Source organism: Triticum urartu, chromosome 7A (assembly GCF_056163025.1).
Source record: "Triticum urartu cultivar PI428250 chromosome 7A, HENAU_Tu73, whole genome shotgun sequence".
Lineage (NCBI taxonomy): Eukaryota > Viridiplantae > Streptophyta > Magnoliopsida > Poales > Poaceae > Triticum > Triticum urartu.
This window is the reverse complement of record NC_141879.1, coordinates 704,741,952-704,763,669: the sequence shown is the minus strand read 5'-3', so window position 1 is coordinate 704,763,669 and position 21,718 is coordinate 704,741,952. Positions and strand designations below refer to the sequence as shown.

Below are 21,718 nucleotides of genomic sequence, written 5' to 3'. Positions count from 1 at the left end.
CGATTGAGTTTTTCTCCCTTAGTTTGCAGGCTTAAGAAACTTGTCAGAGGTCTCATACCTCTTGACGTGGGCACTAGTCTGAAATTCCAATTTCAGTCTTTGGAACATCTCACATGTTCTATGACATTTAAAAACGTCGCTGGTGCCACAATTCTAAACCGTTAGTATTACGTACTGAACTATCAAGTAGTCATCAAAATGTGTATGTCAGATGTTTCCCAACATCTACATACGACACTCGAGGTTCAACACACTGAGCGGTGCATTGAGGACATAGCCCTTCTGTGCAGCAATGAGGACAATCCTCAGTTCACGGAATCAGTCCGCATAACTGCTACTGTCAACTCTCAACTAAATTTTCTCTAGGAACATATCTAAAACACTAGAACCAAAGAGTGAGCTACGACATAATTTACAAAGACCTTTTGACTATGTTCGTGATAATTAAGTTCATCTAATCAAATTATTCAATGAACTCCCACTTAGATAGACATCCCTCTAGTCCTCTAAGTGATACATGATCCGAGTCAACTAGGCCGTGTCCGATCATCACGTGAAACGGACTAGTCATCATCGGTGAGCATCTTCATGTTGATCGTATCCACTATACGACTCATGTTCGACCTTTCGGTCTTCCGTGTTCCGAGGCCATGTCTGTACATGCTAGGCTCGTCCAGTTAACCTAAGTGTATTGCGTGTGTAAATCTGGCTGACACCCGTTGTATGCGAACGTTAGAACCTATCACACCATATCATCATGTGGTGCTTCGGAACAACGGACCTTAGCAACGGTGCACAGTTAGGGGGAACACTTTCTTGAAATTATTGCGAGGGATCATCTTATTTATGCTACTGTCCTTCCAAGCAAATAAGATGTAAACATGACCAACATCACATGCAAATCATAAAGTGACATGATATGGCCAATATCATCTTGCGCCTTTGATCTCCATCTTCGAGGCGTGGCATGAACACCATCATCACCGGCATGACACCATGATCTCCATCATCGTGTCTTCATGAAGTTGCCTCGCCAACTATTACTTCTACTACTATGGCTAACGGTTAGCAATAAACTAAAGTAATTACATGGCGTTTTCATTGACATGCAGGTCATAAATAAATTAAGACAACTCCTATGGCTCCTGCCGGTTGTCATACTCATCGACATGCAAGTCATGATTCCTATTACAAGAACATGATCAATCTCATACATCACATATATCATTCATCACATCCTTTTGGCCATATCACATCACATAGCATACCCTGCAAAAACAAGTTAGATATCCTCTAATTGTTGTTGCATGTTTTATGTGGCTGCTATGGGTTTCTAGCAAGAACGTTTCTTACCTACGCAAAACCACAACGGTGATATGCCAATTGCTATTTACCCTTCATAAGGACCCTTTTCATCGAATCCGATCCGACTAAAGTGGGAGAGACAGACACCCGCCAGCCACTTTATGCATCAAGTGCATGTTAGTCGGTGGAACCAGTCTCACGTAAGCGTACGTGTAAGGTCGGTCCGGGCCGCTTCATCCCACAATGCCGCCGAATCAAGATAAGACTAGTAACGGCAAGAAAATTGAACAAATCATCACCCACAACTAGTTTGTGTTCTACTCGTGCATAGAAACTACGCATAGACCTAGCTCATGATGCCACTATTGAGGATCGTAGCAGAAATTTAAAATTTTCTACGCATCACCAAGATCAATCTATGGAGTAATCTAGCAACGAGGGGAAGGGGAGTGCATAAACATACCCTTGTAGATCGCTAAGCGGAAGCGTTGCAAGAACGCGGTTGGTGGAGTCGTACACGCAGCGATTCAGATCGCGGTCGATTCCGATCTGAGCACCGAACAACGGCGCCTCCGTGTTCAACACACGTACAGCCCGGTGACGTCTCCCGCGCCTTGATCTAGCAAGGAGAGAGGGAGAGGTTGGGGAAGACTCCGTCCAGCAGCATCACGACGGCATGGTGATGGTGGAGGAGTGCGGGACTCCAACAGGGCTTCGCCAAGCACTACGAGAGACGAGGAGGGAGAGAGGTAGGGCTGCGCCAAGAGGGAGATCTCAATCATCTGTTGGGCAGCCCCATACCTCAAGTATATATAGGGGAAGGGGAGGGGCTGCACCCCCATCTAGGGTTCCATCCCTAGGGGTGGCGGCAGCCCCCAAAACCCATCTAGGGTGAGGCCAAGGGGGGAAGAGAGGGGGGGCCCCCAGGGTGGGCCTTAAGGCCCATCTGGACCTAGGGTTTGCCCCCTTCCCACTCTCCATGCGCATTGGGCCTTTGTGGGGGGCGCACCAGCCCACCTGGGGCTGGTCCCCTCCCACACTTGGCCCACGCAGCCTTCTAGGGCTGGTGGCCCCACCTGGTGGACCCCCGGGACCCTCCCGGTGGTCCCCGTACGTTACCAATAGCACCCGAAACTTTTCCTGTGACCAAAACGGGACTTCCCATATATAAATATTTACCGCCGGACCATTCCGGAACTCCTCGTGATGTCCAGGATCTCATCCGGGACTCCGAACAAAATTCGGTAACCGCGTACATACTTTCCATATAACCCTAGTGTCATCGAACCTTAAGTGTGTAGACCCTACGGGCTCGGGAGTCATGCAGACATGGCCGAGACAACTCTCCGGTCAATAACCAACAGCGGGATCTGGATACCCATGTTGGCTCCCACATGCTCCACGATGATCTCATCAGATGAACCACGATGTCAAGGATTCAATCAATCCCGTATACAATTCCCTTTGTCTATCAGTACGATACTTGCCCGAGATTCGATCGTCGGTATCCCGATACCTCGTTCAATCTCGTTACCGGCAAGTCTCTTTACTCGTTCCGTAACACATCATCCCGTGATCAACTCCTTGGTCACATTGTGCACATTATGATGATGTCCTAGCGAGTGAGCCCAGAGATACCTCTCCGCACTAGTAGAAAATGGAGCTTTAAAACCGGTTTGTAAGGGCCTTTAGTGTCGGTTCTGTAACCGGCGCTAAAGTGTGGGCACTAAAGCCCCCCCCTTTAGTACCGGTTCGGCACGAACCGCTACTAAAGGACCACCATGTGGCGTGAGCTCGCTTCGTGGTATGGGGGACCTTTAGTACCGGTTGGTGTTATCAACCGGTACTAAAGGTTTTTTTTATTTTTTTTTGAAAATTTTGAAGAAAAAATGTTGATTTTTTTCAATTTTTGATTTTCTGAATTATTTCATGATTTAGTCTCTAATCACCCCTCTTAACTGCTTAAAGTGTGGATCACTCATTTCAAATCGTCTAACTTCCCGACCGGTCACCCATCCTCTCACTCCCCCAACCTGAGCATGCTTAACTTCGGAGTTCCATTCCCCCTACTTTACAAGTCTGCACTTGTTGTTTTCCTGACAAACGTAAGCTGTCAAACCTATTAACCCTCAGCAGTTTAGCTTGAGCATTAGGTCACACGTTTCACCGTTTGAGTTTGAAACTATTATTCTAAAAAACAGTAATTATTTAGTAACACTAATATTTCTTGAATAAGTTTGACCATAGTTTGACCACAGTTCGACCATAGTTTGACCAGATTTGACCAAAATTCAAAAAATTGAAATAAATATTTAGTAACACTAATATTCTTGACTAATTATGTAGTAACATTAATACTTCTTGAATAAGTAGTTTGACCATAGTTTGACCAGATTTAACCAAAATTAAAAAAAAACTGAAATTTGGGCATATATTTTTTCCTTTTGGAATTTGAGGATTCTAAAAAATTGCAAATAGGCCATAGGCCGTCAAAATCGGATGCGGATTTTCGTGCTGAATTTTTTGATATATTATACGTTTTTTTCCGACATCGTATGCAAAAGTTATAACCGTTTTTACATTTTCCCTACACTTTTTGCAAAACATGTCCGAATTTAAGTTTTCAAATTTTCCTAACTAGTAGATGTAGTAATATAACTACCTCTCAAAGGATTTTATTTTTTGAAGTTTTTATCATTTTCTTTTGATTTTTTCAAAACTGAAATGGCGATACACCGGGGGGGGTAGATTTTGAAAATTGCCTCATACTCCTGGTTTGTGTCTCCAACCGGGACTATAGGTCAGACCCCTTTAGTCCCGGTTCATGCCACGAACCGGTATTAAAGGTTAGCCCTTTAGTACCGGTTTGTGCCACGAACCGGTACTAAAAGGTGATCGTGGGGCCCCGACCTAACGCCAGTCTGCCACCACCACTTTAGTACCGGTTCGTGGCATGAACCGGTACTAAAGGTTCAACACGAACCGGCATTAATGCATAGCCGTTCGAACCGGCATTAATGGTACCATTAGTACCGGATCAAAATCAAACCGGGACTAATGTGTCTCACATTAGGTCCTTTTTATACTAGTGCCGTTACACGGAGTGACAAATCCCAGTCTCGATTCGTGCCAACCCAACAGACACTTTCGGAGATACCCGCAGTGCACCTTTATAGCCACCCAGTTACGTTGTGACGTTTGGTACACCCAAAGCATTCCTATGGTATCCGGGAGTTGCACAATCTCATGGTCTAAGGAAATGATACTTGACATTAGAAAAGCTTTAGCATACGAACTACACGATCTTGTGCTAGGCTTAGGATTGGGTCTTGTCCATCACATCATTCTCCTAATGATGTGATCCCGTTATCAGTGACATCCAATGTCCATGGTCAAGAAACCGTAACTATCTATTAATCAACGAGCTAGTCAACTAGAGGCTTACTAGGGACATGGCGTTGTCTATGTATCCACACATGTATCTGAGTTTCCTATCAATACAATTCTAGCATGGATAATAAACGATTATCATGAATAAGGAAATATAATAATAACTAATTTATTATTGCCTCTAGGGCATATTTCCAACAGGAATGGCATATGAGATTCGATCTCCTTAAATAGACGCCTTCCCTACACGGCCTGGGTGTTATGTGTGAAAATACTTGGACCCTTCGTATTCGTCTGACACATGGGAGCCAGGGCGACGATGGCGCAGAAGCCGAAGGATATGACATTTAATGTAAAGCCGAACTGTTTGAAGAACTCACCTTACCAAGATCGAAGATAAAAAAGCCGAATAGTCCATTGGTTCAGATACTTTGAAGACTGCGGAGGAGGAACCCGCGTTGCAATGCCGAAGAAAATTTCCGGGCCGGACGCATCGTCATTAAAGACTGGTTCAGGGGCTACTGAGGGAGTCCTGTATTAGGGGGTCCTCGGGCGTCCGGGTTATGTGACATAGGCCTGACTAATGGGCCTTGAAGATACAAGATGGAAGGCTTTCCCCCGTGTCCGGTTGGAACTCTCCTTGGTGTGGAAGGCAAGATAGGCGCTCGGATATGAAGATTCCTTCCTCTCTAAACTGACTTTGTACCACCCTAGCCCCTCCGGTGTGTATATAAACTGGAGGGTTTAGTCCATAGGGCCAATCATAATCATACAGGCTAGACATCTAGGGTTTAGCCATTATGATCTCGTGGTAGATCAACTCTTGTAACCCCTATACTCATCAAAGTCAATCAAGCAGGACGTAGGGTTTTACCCCCATCAAGAGGACCGGAACCTGGGTAAACATCGTGTCCCCTACCTCGTGTTACCCTCGATCCTTAGATGCACAGTTTGGGACCCTCTACCCGAGTCGTCCCAGTTTTGACACCGACAGTGGTCTTGCCTGATGTCGATGATGATACCCGTGCCTGTGGCCGTCGTGACATACTTTTTATGTTCCTACTTCTTAGTTTCTTTAGATGACGATGATGATGTTCCATGTCTTGTAATACTTATGTTCATGAAGTTTCGACGATGATGATGTTGGTGATCTATTGATGATGAACTTGCGTACCTTTAGATGATGATGATGATCTTCAATATCTTTAGATGATGAACTTGATGATGATCTTGAGTATCAGATGATGATCTGTCATGTTTCTGTGTATATATGCATATTGTCATATTTTGTGTCTTTGAATGCTGTCAAATTGAATGAAAAGAGAGAAAACAGAGCAAATAAAAATACAGAACAGATCTATAGCCATACCCAGGAGAAACCAGGACCTGCCACATGGTGAAGGTATGCCGACGGCCAGACCGTCGGCATACCCTGCTGCCAGGAGCGCCCAGCGGCAGCCGCGTGGCACTGGTATGCTGATGGCCTCGCCGTCAGCATACCAGCGCCACGCGGCAGCCCATGGTTGGCCAGCGTGTTTGACGGCGCCGCCTGTTGCCGTCTGGTGAAAATCTACGCCAACGGTGTTTCTATGCAGACGGCCGTACGGAGGCCGTCGACATATATGCCTATGCCGACGGTCTGATACAAGTACGCCGACGTTATCTACGCCGACGGTGACCGTCGACATAGACCTATACTGACGGCAATGGGCCTACACCGACGGCCGACGGCCGTCGACATAGGGTGTTAGTCCGGTAGTGGTCCTTTGGTGCCTACTCCATGGCCCATTCACCTTCGCACCGGTGGAAGAGGTGGTTGAGCTCTCCCGATCAGAATTGGACCCGAGGATCTAGAGGCAATCCATGGACTTTTTCTTGTTGTTAATGCATGCTTGCTCGCATACATGCATGCATGCATTTTCTGTACGTGTGTGTGGGACATGAGGATTGAAGTTAGTTTTCTGTACGTGCGCTTAGCAGCTGAGCTGCCCAAGCAGACTAAAAAAATTGACATCAATCTTGCGGATCTCACCTAGCAAAGTTGTCGGCCAGACTCCTCTCCAACTGTGCACCTAGACGCTCTCTTCTCATGGTTGTACTAATTAATCCATCCTCTTCTCAGTCGCTAATTGTTGTTCTGTGCTTGCGTCAATTGCTCCATCCTCTTCTCTCTGTGCTTTGCTGTAGTAATTAGTTATCAGGTCCTCCGCCGTATCTCAAGTTCCACAGCTTTTTTTGCATGGCAGCAGTAGATCACATGTCCGCGTCAGCTTTCATCTGCAGGTTGATGCTGCCGTATCATCAGCCACTATGGCAGCCACCAAGTCCCCCACATGAACGCCCGTGTTCAGCTCCGTCCGGCCAGGTGCAACCAACAGCAGTCATGTCGGTCACTGGAACCACCAAATTTGGCTCCGTCCGGCCAGACATAAATATCCGCCACTATCAGGAACAATTCCGGACTTTCCCCTAGCATCACATGAATGAAAAAAGATGACTCAATTATACCAAACAAAGGCTTTACTAGCATGGATTAAAAACGTTGAAGTTCCTATGGTATTTCCGTGCTTTACAAGTCGTATGAAGTTTCCCAGGCATGGCCGTTTGATTGGTTTTTGATCGGTCAAGCATCATCCACCAAATCTATATTGGCAGATTGTGAAGCAATAGATGCATCATCTGCACCCTCATCGAATTGTCTTCTTCTTTTGATTATCCGCTTGGTGCGGAACTCTGGATGAATATCCATCTCAAGTGCAATTTCTTTTGCATCTTCCAATGCTTTTGAAAAGCCAGTTTCTCTATACTTCTTGAAAAAGGAAATCAGACCCTGTATAGACTCAATTGCAATATCAATAAGCATGTCCTTAGATTGTAGCTGCTTGCTGACCAAATTAACACTGGATAATATATCATACCAGATAATTATTGACACTAAAAATTCAAAACCACCAAGTTCATTTTCTGCCAATGATTGTGCTTCACTACTTGTCAATGGATACTTATAAGTTTCAGCCACTTGTAGTAAAGCCTCCCTTATTTCTGGCATTTGAATCCGTATAGCCTTAACACTCTCAACATGACTCTCCCAACGAGTAGATAACAATGACTTGACAGTCAACTTCTTTAAGTTATCTTTGAGAATTTGCCATCGTTTAGTCGAATTAGTAAATATTGTATAGATGCGTTGTATAATTCCAAAGAAGTCGGTTGCTTTACGGCAAGACTTCGCCATATCGCATAGTGCTAGACTTAGACTATGACAACCACAAGCTGAATAAAATGCCCTTGGATATTTGTCCAGAAATTTCTTTTGTACCCCTTTATTGTTTCCTTTCATATTTCACCCATTATCATAACCCTGTCCTCTCACATTGTCCACATCAAGGCTAAGATTATTCAACTCCTCTTCTAGATCATTAAACAAACCTTGCCCAGTGGTATCATTCACCTCCAAAAAGCCTAAGAAAGATTCTTCGATGCAAACAGAAGCAGAAGATGTATCTACATACCTAATTATCAAGATCACCCCTTTGAATTTGAGCATCTTCTTCCAATTTCTGTTTCTTCTTACACTTGAAGGCACCAGAATCATACTTTCTTCCAGAACTAGAATGCATGATTATTTCTGTTTCAATGAAATATATACTCTTTCAATTTATTTGAACTGATGAGCTCACATGAAATATAGGCTTGTGACATGTATAGGTAGTTCAAAAAACTTACAATCAGATAGAACCTTGATTTTGTACTTGGACGATAGTACGAGCAACTACTGAAATTCTTGAATCTGTGACTACTTCTGAACTTGAAAGACTGCACAAAAAACCGTTCCCAAACATATTAACACAACTTTGTAATTTGTATCAAAATTAGAGAAAAGGGGAGAGCGTAGGGAGCAGGGAGGGCACCACACCAGTTGGTCTTCTCCTGTTGGGCGGCACCGCGGCAGTGTCTGTCGGCCGCCGGCGCAACGACGTCCAGCACTAGAAAGTAGTCCGCTTCTTGCCCGTCGCCTCGCTGAACCTGCAAGGTTGCAACGCGATCGCCACCGAGCCCTCGATTCAGTCGGAAGTGATGGGGGGGTGGAAAGCCTAGCGATCAGGCAGGGAATAGGAGGCGGAAGTTATGGAACGTACTGCGGTGGGGCTATCGTTTCATCTACGATCGATCAAATCCAGGCGAGGGGAAAGGCGGCTGCTACAAATAAGCCGACTGATTTCTCGCAGAAATCAGCCGCCTCGCTGGCTGTTCATTCTATTTCGATCTCGCCGTGTTCAACCGTTGGATAAGTGTACCCACTGACTGCTTCGTTCTCCTTGCCTCGCGAGTTGCGACCAAAAGCAGAGAGAAATCCCTTGCAGCTTACTCCCATCACGGTCACGTGGAAAAGTTTAACCCGAGGGCGGCGAGCTCCGGCGAAAATTTCGCAGTGTCCCACGATAGCCTACAGTGCAGCTCGAAGAGCCGCCGGCAATCGCTGCATCACAGACCAGGAGACACGGGGGTGCTGCTCCATGGCAACAGCAAGCGCCACAAAGAAGCTTCAAACGAAGCACAGATGACCCCTCCGGCGGCGAGTGCAGCTCTGACGACGCTTCAGTCCAGCTCCAGCAGCGCTTCATTGCAGCCCCGGACGGCGCTCCAGTGCAATTTGCGTCGGCGGCGAGCAGCGCTTCAGTGCAGCGCAGCGTGCTGCACCGCATCACCGGCGGCGAGCGACGCTCCATTGCAACTCCGTCGGCGGCGCTTCAGTGCAGCTCCGCGTGCTGCACCGCATCACCGGCGGCGAGCGGCGCTCAACTGCACCCGGGCCTCTATGCTGCCTTGCAACACCAGCGGCGAGCAGCCCAACCTCTCATGCGTGCTATGTTGCAGCACCGGCGCCAACGAGCTTCGCGTTGCAACGACGGCAGCACCGCCGAGTCGTCGGGTCGCAGCCCGACGTGGGCTGTGTTACTGCGTCACGGCGCAGGCATGTGGGTCTTGAGGAGCAGCAAGTGAAGATTGGAAAGCAGACCATGGCGGTTGGGACTTGGACGGGAGGCCATGAGATAAGGTCGGGCAGGTGGTTGGCGCCCCCCCACCAGGACGCGTGGCGTCCGTAGAGCGCGGCTTAAGAGACAGAAAATTCATCCGGTAGAAAATAAACGTTTCCCGAGGGGAAAGCGTATCGCTCGAGACTTGGACCAGGCCCAAGAAGGCCTAAAACTGAATTTGTTTCCAGACTATACATATATGTATATGGACCCTAGTTGGGGGCCTCAGGATTTTGGGGGCCCTGTGCGAGCGCACAGCTCGCACAGGCCCTTGGACGGCCCTGTCAATGGCATTGGGCAATTTAGATATTTGGTGCCAAAGCTTGAACAATATTGGTTTTTTCCTATGACATATCACGAGCCTTCCTACCTGTTGCTGCTCTAGATCGAGTTCGTATGCTCTTCTCAAGCCTACCGTCATGGATATTTAGTTCCTTTGTGATTTTGAGTCAGACCGGGCATGGCAAGTTGGCAACACTACTGCAAGATCATAGTAACTACAAGAGAAAAAAATCATGTGTGCAAGGTGAGTCCGCACTTCATTCAAACTCCTTGCTTTTTCTCTTGCTATATCTCTGTCCTATATTTTCTTCTGACATTTTAAAATATAAAATAGATGGTACGAATTTGGCTAATGTGGACTGGTCGACAGATAACAGATCTATTTGGGTCTGGATCCTAGGATTCACTTGTTGAGTACAAGGTGCACGTGCTATCTTATAACTCTCTGGTAGTGTGTTGCGGCTGGGGAAGAGACAAGGAGAGAAGAGAACAATTCAACAGGGGAAGAATAGAGCAAGCAGCAGCAAAAACAATGGTCATTGATTCTGTGCTATTGCAACGGATGAACAAATAATGAAGAAAGATGAACGAGGGAAGATAAACCGGAAAATGGAAGAGTGGGTGCTTTCTTGGCAAGCATTGTCATACTAATCATCCACACTTCAAGGGTAACCTTCTATTTAGTCTCAAACTATCAAGAGCCATACTTACTATTAGGCTAAATGGTTATGTGATATTTTTTTCTCCTCCGTTGCAACGCACGGGCCTGTTTGCTAGTCAAGTCTAATGATGATCACATCATGGGGTGAACGAGGATCTCATCATCATAATGGCATGCTGGGTAATTTTGTCACTTAAGTCAAATCTAATGGCTGTATAATTTTAGTCACTTAAATCAAATCTAATGGCTGTGTAATTTTAGTCTATTAAATTAACGGTCGAATATTTCTAATTTTTGTGGGATTTTTCTAGAATATTTCTCTTTTTTTGGTTATCCCATCAAGCACCTTTTTTATATAAATAGATTTGATGTATGAATTCACCCTAAGGTGTGTCAATAAATTTGTCCTAAAGACCATGTCATAGACAGGGGCACATGTTTTTACCTTGAAATGTTTTCTCGGGAAAAGATGCAACATCACATCGATAATACATAGAACAATAATGGTTACATCAGAAATAGCATAACAGACCGTCGTTTTGATCTCAAAAGACAACAGACTTAACAAAAAGCCAGAGTAAAATAGAAGCCCCGACACGACTGTACTTCTAACTAGACTACAATAATTCAGATAGTTTCAAGGTACAGTGTGCAAGAACAAGGGAATGACCAATTAAAAGTTCCCAACGCGCATGCGAAAAAATCTCGCGTGTAGGTTGGGTTAACCAACATAAGTGTCATTATCCATCCATGACAGCCTCCTCTCCAATGAAATCCTACAGCGAGAAAGATAGTTTGATTTAAATACACATGTTCAGTTCAAAATTTCATATGCACAGACTAGATACATGTCAACGAGAAAAGTTCTTACTTCATTGAGAAGGTTGGAAATACCACCCGATGACAAGTCATTAATGCCATTCAGTTGACCACCAAGCGCTTGCTGATCCATTGTTCCTTCTTGCACATGGAGAATGCCAGATGCATCACCGACATCATGCATCTGGGTCAATGGGACAAAACCATGTGTTTGATGGTTGGAAAGTGCAGAACTAGTTCTTCCGTAGTTAACCATATCAGTCTTTGCCACTGAAGTTCTTCCTGTACCATGTGCAGACCAGCCATTTAACATCATTCCAACCGAGCCCATGTTGCTTTCTATGTTGAATGGCGCCATGTGCTCACCAAAGCCTGCTGCTAAGGTAGTGATGGGGTCGCTGTAAACGAACTGAGGTGGTGCCATTGGAACACTATCGTTTGCATTCAACATCAATATAGAGCTTGGGTTGCCGGGTATGATGGATGGAACTATGTGCTCATTGAAGCCAGAAAATCTTCCCATATAGGGTGTCTGTGGAACCAAATACACCGGCATTCTACCAACATTTATTAATGAACCCATGGACATACTGCTCTGGGTGTTTGTATGCTGACCTAAGTGACCCGCTTCACTGTAATGGTTGGGACTCCAGGAGGCGATGCCACCTGAGGACACACCCCACCTTTCATGTTCATGGTTATGCATAAAACTCTCCTGAATGTTCATGAAAGAGTTCCATCTTACACATGCATCACCAAGTGGGTTTGGGTTGACTCTTTTCAAGTACAATTTATACTTCTGAAATAACAATATAGACAAAATAAACGTGTATATGAGATGCACGCTCATGGGAGATAGTAATGGTGGACATGTGGGAACAAAACTAACTGGAAGTGTTGCATGGGTTAAAAAAAGTATGGGGCATGCATTACATAAGATAAGCCTTTCATTTTCAAGGACAAACATGATTACAATTACACACATTTTCATGCTAGGTGCATTACTAAACCTTTGACTGATATGTTACCCCAAATATAAAAAGATCGCACTTATATACGACAAAATGTTAGACTATGAATAAATGGAACACAAACATGTGAAAAATAAAGAACGAGGGTCGAAAATAAACCTGTAGATGACTCGATACATTTTGTCTAGTGAGGAAATCGACATTCATCATCTCCAGAATCTTTTTTGGAGTAGCCCCTATAGTAACGTAATAAAAAAATTGTTAATGAAAAATCCCAAATAGCAACAAGTGTTTTGTCATTTAATTAGTTCATAATGTGTGTCTTACTATAAAGGCCAATCTGGTTGATAGCTTCCATAAACTTTGTATGCAGCTCAATTGTCCATCCCACTTTTGGCTTCTTCTGGGTAGTGGATGCCTGTGTGTTCTCTTTGTTCTCATCAGTATTAGCTCCATCATTGCTCTTGCCAGCAGTCCCAAGCTGTGCTCTCTGATCGTCATCATCATCACCGCTGATGTGCCTTATTGCTTCTGATTTTCTCTTTCTTTCAACATGCTGCCATATATTTTTTAGCTCGTTGGTATGCACTGGCTTCACCAAATAGTCACACGCCCCATGATTTATCCCCTCCTTCACAGCCTTCTTGTCGCAATCTTCAGATAGCACTACATGCCATATGACCTGACTTAGCTTTGCAGTTCAGTACTTCGCAAAAATCTATGAACTGGACATAAAATTTTATACTAGCGCTTATAGACAGAAAACATAATTCAATATCTTCCAAATGCATCGAGCAAGTGGGGAAGCAAACATGTTTTACACATGATTTTCAAATTATCATGAAAATGATATAATTTGCTTTCTAGTGCAGATTAAATGGAAAAATATTCACAGATTCAATTAATAGTTTAAAAATAAATAATCGATAAAAAAATAACCATGACACAATGCCTAAACCATCATAACACCATGTTCTAACTAGGTAAATCTTATCATCACATTTAAGTACTGGTGAACCTGAAGATCAATTACTATTATTGGTGGTTTACCATGTTTCTCTAGCACACTAGATAAAAGTGATCAGCTCCAGCAATGTTCTGAGCATGTTAAGGAATCATGCACATAGCAGCGCCATTATCTGAAGTATTTTTATTACAATTTGGGATAATAAGTATTTTTAGTTTCAATCTCCACCAAAAATAATGTTACTACAAATTAGTGTGCTAGTTCAAAGTCAAAAAAGTTGTAGGATCGTAGATATTATACATGGTTAACCTACTCAATGTATCTGCTTAAAAGTGGCACTCCTTTATATGGTATTCTCAGGAGTAAGTACTTTTAACAAACAATCTCAAGCAGATTATAGATGGGTAATCCTTTAATAACGTAAATACAACATACGTAGTTTCCTAATTGTATTACTCATGCCACCCTAGCAAAAAGGTGCTGCAATTCTATACTTTGTGTGATTGCAAGGACCAGACATTTGATATTAGTTTAGAAAACAACTAAATATAATTTGGTCATATCACAAAATATAAATATATTATAGTTTTGGTTCTTATTACTAGATTTTTACAATAGTTAAATTAAATTGAGTCCATCAATGCACCCACACCGAACACATCCGAGTAGTGGGTGTACATTGCATAGGAGTGTGACACATACTCACAATAAGCTAGATTACCATATATATTGTATGGATGGTATTTGAACTCTAGACTTCAGGCACTATGTATTGAAGTTCTAAAACAAATTTATACTGAATCTAGACGACAGGTTTTAATGCAATTGGAACATCAATTGATCGAAAATAGAACCGATTCCTATAGGGGCTTGTTGCCTACTTATAATTATATATGGTACACATCACCATGTCTATAGCATACTAAAAACAATTAACACAATTATTTAAATTAATAATTAATTGGATCTCTTAACTCACATGTTACCACTTCCATTCCCCTGCCCCCACTAACAATCAATCGATGGATGAGCGGTTCGGCAGGATCCCATTGGTTCAGGCAAGGAACCGATACGACTAGCGATCCTGCGATCCGGCCTCCTCTTAATTAACTAATGTGTCGATTCACCTCCGCTCTACTACCCGGCCCACTGGCCATCCGATCGGACAGATGAACGGTTAGATGGGATCCCGTGGTTCAGGCTGAAAGGGGATCCCACTCTTTCGATTTCCCCAAAGTTAAAAATAGGGTGAGTGTGCCGTGCATGCGTATTTGGTTTCCTAAAATCGTGTTGAATATATAGGATCTCACGTGCTGCCCAAAGGAATGAATGTCCTCTCACTGTATATCCAAGGTTCAGCATTAGAAGTACGTTCTCAAAGAGAATTGTCAGCTCATACACACAAAAATAAAACTAGGGCTTAGAATTGAGCAGTGAGTGTACTGATGACGGGCAGATCCATCTCGAGGCGGATGAGCTCGAGGAGCTTGAAGCTGTCCATGTCCTGCATGCGCACGTCGGTGATGACCACATCGAACTTCTCCTTCCCCGACCTGAGAATCTTCAGCGCCGTCTTGGCATCCGTCACAGTCGTTGCTGCATCGCAGAAAGCATTATTCGCAGAGAAACAAAAAGATCACAAGGCTCCGATTCTAATGGACTTTGGCGAAGCAGAGGGATCAAGATTCAAGAGACTCACGGTGGTATTTGCAGCCGTGCAAGAGGTTGTGTAGCACCTTGAGGCAGACGCAGTCGTCGTCCACGGCGAGGACTCGTAACCCGTCCGGGAACTTGTCCTCCGCCGCACCCTCCATCATCTGCCTTTGGTCCCCACCCATCGCGGCCATGTTTTCCGAACTTCTTCCCACCTGGCAAAGCAAATGACATCAAGAAAAACACTGATTAAGGAACAAGGGGACTGACCAACACAAACCCCACAGACATCTTATTAAGAACAGAACCCAAAACCTCTGTTAGATTAGATCCCTCCTTTCCCACCTCCTACAATGTCTTCCTCGTCGCAGGGCAGAACAGAACCAAAATGTGGATTTCAGAGGAGCTTTGTGCGAAGGGCTGGAGGATGCAGGGCGCCTTTTATAGGCGTAGAGGGGCCAAGGAAAGGAGTGGAAGTCTTGTGGTCCCCGTTCTGTTCATGCGCTACTTAATTTCTACTCAATAATTTCTGAATCTACAGTATTAATTTTGTGCATGTATTTTCGTGTCTGCTTGTGCCATCCGCCCATGAGAGGAAAGCAAAACCACGGGCTATGTTGCTGTTTTTTAGTTTTTTGTTCTTTTCTTAACAAATGTTGGAGCACGAAGATATGATTCGAATTTAAAAAGGAGATACGCCTGCTTTGTTCGGCTGCATGGCCATGGACAGAGTGATTTTGTGCTTCCTTTGACCGGAAACGGAGAGCGCGTTCATTGCCTCAACGGCCACATCCCTACCTACCTTTGCAGGGACGTGACAATGTGTGAGGCCTAAACTCATATTTATTTTTTTTAACACAGTACGATCAAAGTCGCTCACATACACAAATTTCCAGTGCCCACTTCATGGCCGCCTCGTCGCCGAGCGCGTCATCATGCTCACTCTTCACGGCGGCGAGCCCCGGCTCCGTTTTCGGCTTGACGAGGCGGGGAGGAGCCGAGCAGGAGGCATGACCGCCCTCATTGATGACGATGCCGGCGCTGCGGGTGCGCCGGCCGAGCGGTGTTTCCACGATCTCAAGCTTGGCGCTGACGAGCGCCGATGTCGTGGAGGAGTGGTAGGAGGATCGGGAGGAGGAGGAGGAAGACCCGCCCAGTATTCGCCACGGCACCCACGGTTGCCGGTGTCGTACTCCGAGAGGGCGCGCTCCTCCTCCAATAGGGAGGCCCCCACACGCTCAATCTCGGTGTGGAAGTATTTGGGGTGTTCGACATCGGGCAGAGGGAGGACTGTGAGGCCCCCGGCGTTGAGCCTCCACTTGTTGGGGAACGCTGTAATTTAAAAAATTTCCTACGCACACGCAAGATCCATCTAGGTGATGCACAGCAACGAGAGGGGATAGTGTTGTCCACTTACCCTAGTAGACTGAAAGCGGAAGTGTTATGACAACGCGGTTGATGTATTCGTACGTCTTCATGATCCGACCGATCCTAGCACCAAAGATACGGCACCTTCGGGATCTGCACACGTTCAGCTCGGTGACGTCCCATGAACTCTAGATCCAGCTGAGTGTCGAGAGAGAGCTTCGTCAGCACAACGGTGTGATGACGGTGATGATGAAGTTACCGACGCAAGGCTTCGCCTAAGCACTAGAACGATATGACCGAGGTGGAAATCTATGTACGGAGGCACCACACACGGCTAAGAGATCAACTTGTGTGTCTATGGGGTGTCCCCCTTCCCCGTATATAAAGGAGTGGAGGAGGGAGAGGGCCGACCCTCTATGGCAAGCCCTAAGGGGGGAGTCCTACTCCCGGTGGGAGTAGGATTCTCCCTTTCCCTTGTTGGAGTAGGAGAGAAGGAAGGGGAAGAGAGAGGGAAGTAAGGGGGGGGGGCACCCAAAATTCGGATTGGGCTAGGGGGGGGCACCCTCCACCTTGACCTTCCCTCTCTTCTCTTCCACTAAGGCCCATATACTCATCGGGGGGTTCCGGTAACCCCCCGATACTCCGGTAAATGCCCGAACTCACCCGGAACAATTTCGATGTCCAAACATGGCCATCCTTCCAATATATCGATCTTTATGTATCGACCATTCTGAGACTTCTCGTCATGTCCGCGATCATGTCTGGGTCTCTGAACTACCTTCGGTACATCAAAACACATAAACTCATAATACCGATTGTCACCGAACATTAAGCGTGCGGACTCTACGGGTTCAAGAACTATGAAGACATGACCGAGACTCATCTCTGGTCAATAACCAATAGCGGAACCTGGATGCTCATATTGGTTCCTAAATATTCTACGAATATCTTTATCGGTCAAACCGCATAACAACATACGTTGTTCCCTTTGTCATCGGTATGTTACTTGCCCGAGATTCGATCGTCGGTATCTTAATACCTAGTTCAATCTCGTTACCGGCAAGTCTCTTTACTCGTTCTGTAATGCAACATCCCATAACTAACTCATTAGTCGCATTGCTTGCAAGGCTTATAGTGATGTGCAGTACCGAGAGGGCCTAGGGACACCTCTCCGATAAACGGAGTGACAAATCCTAATCTCGATCTATGCCAACTCAACAAACACCATCGGAGACACCTGTAGAGCATCTTTATAGTCACCCAGTTACGTCGTGACGTTTGATAGCACACTAAGTTTTCCTCCAGTATTCGGGAGTTGCATAATCTCATAGTCATAGGGACATGTATAAGTTATGGAGGAAGCAATAGTAGTAAACTAAACGATGAAAGTGCTAAGCTAACGGATGGGTCAAGTCAATCACATCATTCTCTAATGATGTGATCACGTTCATCAAATGACTACTCTTTGTCCATGGCTAAGAAACTTACCCATCTTTGATTAACGAGCTAGTCAAGTAGAGGCATACTAGTGACACTCTGTTTGTCTATGTATTCACACATGTACTAAGTTTTCGGTTAATACAATTCTAGCATGAATAATAAACATTTATCATGATATAAGGAAATATAAATAACAACTTTATTATTACCTCTAGGGCATATTTCCTTTAGTCTCACACTTGCACTTAAGTGAATAGTCTAGATTACATTGTGATGATTCTAACACCCATGGAGTCTTGGTGTTGATCATGTTTTGCTCGTGAGAGAGGCTTAGTCAATGGGTCTGCAATATTCAGATCCGTATGTATCTTGCAAATCTCTGTGTCTCCCTCCTTGACTTGATCGTGGATGGAATTGAAGCGTCTCTTGATGTGCTTGGTTCTCTTGTGAAATCTGGATTCCTTTGCCAAGGCAATTGTACCAGTATTGTCACAAAAGATTTTCATTAGACCCGATGCACTAGGTATGACACCAAGATTGGATATGAACTCCTTCATCCATACTTCTTCATTTGCTGTTTCCGAAGCAGCTATGTACTCCGCTTCACACATAGATCCCGCCACGACGCTCTGCTTGAAACTGCACCAACTGATAGCTCCACCATTCAATAAAAATACGTATTCGATTTGTGACTTAGAGTCATCCGGATCAGTGTCAAAGCTTGCATCGACGTCACCGTTTACGACGAGCTCTTTGTCACATCCATAAATGAAAAACATATCTTTAGTACTTTTCAGGTATTTCAGGATGTTCTTGACCGCTGTCCAGTTATCCACTCCTGGATTACTTTGGTATCTCCCTACTAAACTAATAGCAAGGCACACACCAGGTATGCTACACAACATTGCATACATGATAGAACCTATGGCTGGAGCATACAGAATGACTTTCATTTTCTCTCTATCTTCTGCAGTGGTCGGGGATTGAGTCTGACTCAACATCACACCTTGTAACACAGAAAAGAACCCTTTATTTGCTTGATCCATTGTGAACTTCTTCAAAACTTTATCAAGGTATGTGCTTTGTGAAATTCCAATTAAGCGTCTTGATCTATCTCTATAGATCTTGATGCCCACTATATAAGCAGCTTCACCGAGGTCTTTTTTTATTCAAGTATGCTTTTATACTATTCAGAAATTCAGTATCATTTTCCAATCAGCAATATGTCATCCACATATAATATCAGAAATGCTAGAGAGGTCCCACTCACTTTCTTGTAAATACAAACTTTTCCAAAAGTCTGTATAAAACCATATGTTTTGATCACACTATCAAAACGTATATTCCAACTCCGAGAGTCTTGCACCAGTCCATAAATGGATCGCTGGAGCTCGCACACTTTGTTAGCACCTTTTGGATCGACAAAACCTTCTAGTTGCATCATATACAACTCTTCTTTAAGTTATCCATTAAGGAATGCAGTTTTGACATCCATTTGCCAAATTTCATAATCATAAAATATGGCAATTGCTAAAATGATTCGGACGGACTTAAGCATCGCTACAGGTGAGAAGGTCTCATCGTAGTCAACTCCTTGAACTTGTCGAAAACCTTTTACAACAAGTCAAGCTTTGTAGACAGTAACATTACCGTCAGCGTAAGTCTTCTTCTTGAAGATCCATTTATTCTCTATGGCTTGCCGATCATCGGGCAAGTCAACCAAAGTCCACATTTTGTTCTTATACATGGATCCCATCTCAGATTTCATGGCCTCAAGCAATTTTGCAGAATTTGGGCTCATCATCGCTTCCTCATAGTTCGTTGGTTCGTCATGGTCAAGTAACATGACCTCCAGAACAGGATTACCGTACCACTCTGGTGCGGATCTTACTCTGGTAGACCTACGAGGTTCGGTAGAAACTTGATCAGAAGTTTAGTGATCATCATCATTAGGTTCCTAACTTACTGGTGTAGGAATCACTGGAACTAATTTCTATGATGAAGTATTTTCCAATAAGGGAGCAGGTATAAATACCTTGTCAAGTTCTACTTTCCTCCCACTCACTTCTTTCGAGAGAAACTCCTTCTCTAGAAAGGATCCATTCTTAGCAACGAATATCTTGCCTTCGGATCTGTGATAGAAGGTGTACCCAACAGTCTCCTTTGGGTATCCTATGAAGACACATTTCTCCGATTTGGGTTCTAGCTTATCAGGTTGAAACTTTTTCACATAAGCATCTCAGCCCCAAACTTTAAGAAACGACAATTTGGGTTTCTTGCCACACCACAGTTCATAAGGTGTCGTCTCAACAGATTTTGATGATGCCCTATTTAATGTGAATGCAGTCGTCACTAAAGCATAACCCAAAACGATAGCGGTAAATCAGTGAGAGACATCATAGATCACACCATATCGAATAAAGTGCGGTTACGACATTCTGACACACCATTACGCTGTGGTGTTTTAGGTGGCATGAGTTGCGAAACTATTCCGTATTGTTTCAAATGAAGACCAAACTCGTAACTCAAATTTTCTCCTCCACGATCAGATTGTAGAAACTTTATTTTCTTGTTACGATGATTTTCCACATCAATCTGAAATTCTTTGAACTTTTCAAATGTTTCAGACTTATGTTTCATCAAGTAGATATACCCATATCTGCTTAAATCATCTGTGAATTTAAGAAAATAATGATACCCGCCGCGAGCATCAACACTCATCGGATCGCATACATCAGTATTTATTATTTCCAACAAGTCTGTTGCTCGCTCCATTATTCCAGAGAACAGAGTCCTAGTCATCTTGCCCATGAGCCATGTTTCACAAGAATCAAGTGATTCATAATCAAGTGATTCCAAAAGCTCATCAGCTTGAAGTTTCTTCATGCGCTTTACACCAATATGACATAAACGGCAGTGCCACAAATAGGTTGCACTATCATTATTAAACTTATATCTTTTGGCTTCAATACTATGAACATGTGTATTACTAATATCAAGATTTAGCAAAAATAGACCATTCATCAAGGATGCATGACCATAAAAGATATTACTCATATAAATAGAACAACCATCATTTCCTGATTTAAATGAATAACCGTCTCGCACCAAACAAGATCCAGATATAATGTTCATGCTCAACACTGGCACCAAATAACAATTATTTAGGTCTAAAACTAATCCCGAAGATAGATGCAGAGGTAACGTGCCGACGACGATCACATCGACTTTGCAACAATTTCCCACGCGCATCGTCACCTCGTCCTTAGCTAATCTTCGCTTAATCCGTAGCCCCTGTTTCGAGTTACAAATATTAGCAACAGAACCAGTATCAAATACCCAGGCGCTACTGCGAGCATTAGTAAGGTACACATCAATAACATGTATATCAAATATACCTTTCATTTTGTCATCCTTCTTCTTCGCTAAATAATTGGGGCAGTTCCATTTCTAGTGACTAGTCCCTTTGTTGTTTATAGTTCATCATATAGTTCTTGTGGCTTGGTGACAGTGATTGAAGAACTCTGTCAATGACACTATCATCAGTAAGAGTAACTCCCAGCTGAGTCAAGTGGTTGTGGTATCCAGACATTCTGAGTATCTCTCAATGACAGAACTATTCTCCTCCATTTTACAGCTATGAAACTTATTGGAGACTTCATATCTCTCAATCCGGCTATTTGCTTAAAATATTAACTTCAACTCCTGAAACATCTCATATGCTCCATGACGTTCAAAATGTCGTTGGAGTCCTGGTTCTAAGCCGTAAAGTATGGCACACTGAACTATCGAGTAGTCATCAGCTTTTCTCTGCCAGACGTTC

The 21,718-nt window shown here is 44.1% G+C and overlaps 1 protein-coding gene across 3 annotated transcripts; it reads right to left on the bottom strand.

Moving 5' to 3' along the window:
* Window positions 1–11,144: 11,144 nt before the first annotated feature.
* Window positions 11,145–15,508, bottom strand: LOC125525394 (two-component response regulator ARR10-like). Of its 3 annotated transcripts, XM_087536626.1 has the most exons (8): window positions 15,403–15,508; window positions 15,134–15,302; window positions 14,878–15,030; window positions 12,795–13,133; window positions 12,627–12,703; window positions 11,863–12,295; window positions 11,549–11,778; window positions 11,145–11,453 (listed from the first exon to the last, which is right to left on the bottom strand). In XM_087536626.1, the coding sequence occupies exons 2-8, from the start codon at window positions 15,279–15,281 to the stop codon at window positions 11,418–11,420; spliced, it is 1,416 nt and encodes a 471-aa protein (XP_087392752.1). In that variant the 5' UTR covers window positions 15,282–15,302; window positions 15,403–15,508; the 3' UTR covers window positions 11,145–11,417. The 3 variants fall into 3 exon arrangements, with proteins under 3 accessions (XP_087392752.1, XP_087392750.1, XP_087392751.1); XM_087536624.1 differs by having other exon boundaries at window positions 11,549–12,295; XM_087536625.1 differs by having other exon boundaries at window positions 11,549–12,295; window positions 15,433–15,508.
* Window positions 15,509–21,718: the final 6,210 nt, after the last annotated feature.

Coding starts and splice junctions, on each gene's coding strand:
- LOC125525394 (XM_087536624.1), bottom strand. CDS start 15,281: ATGGCCGCGATGGGTGGGGACCAAAGGCAGATGATGGAGGGTGCGGCG. Junction 15,031..15,133: donor GCACGGCTGCAAATACCACC/GTGAGTCTCTTG, acceptor TCTGCGATGCAG/CAACGACTGTGACGGATGCC. Junction 12,704..12,794: donor CAACCAGATTGGCCTTTATA/GTAAGACACACA, acceptor ACGTTACTATAG/GGGCTACTCCAAAAAAGATT.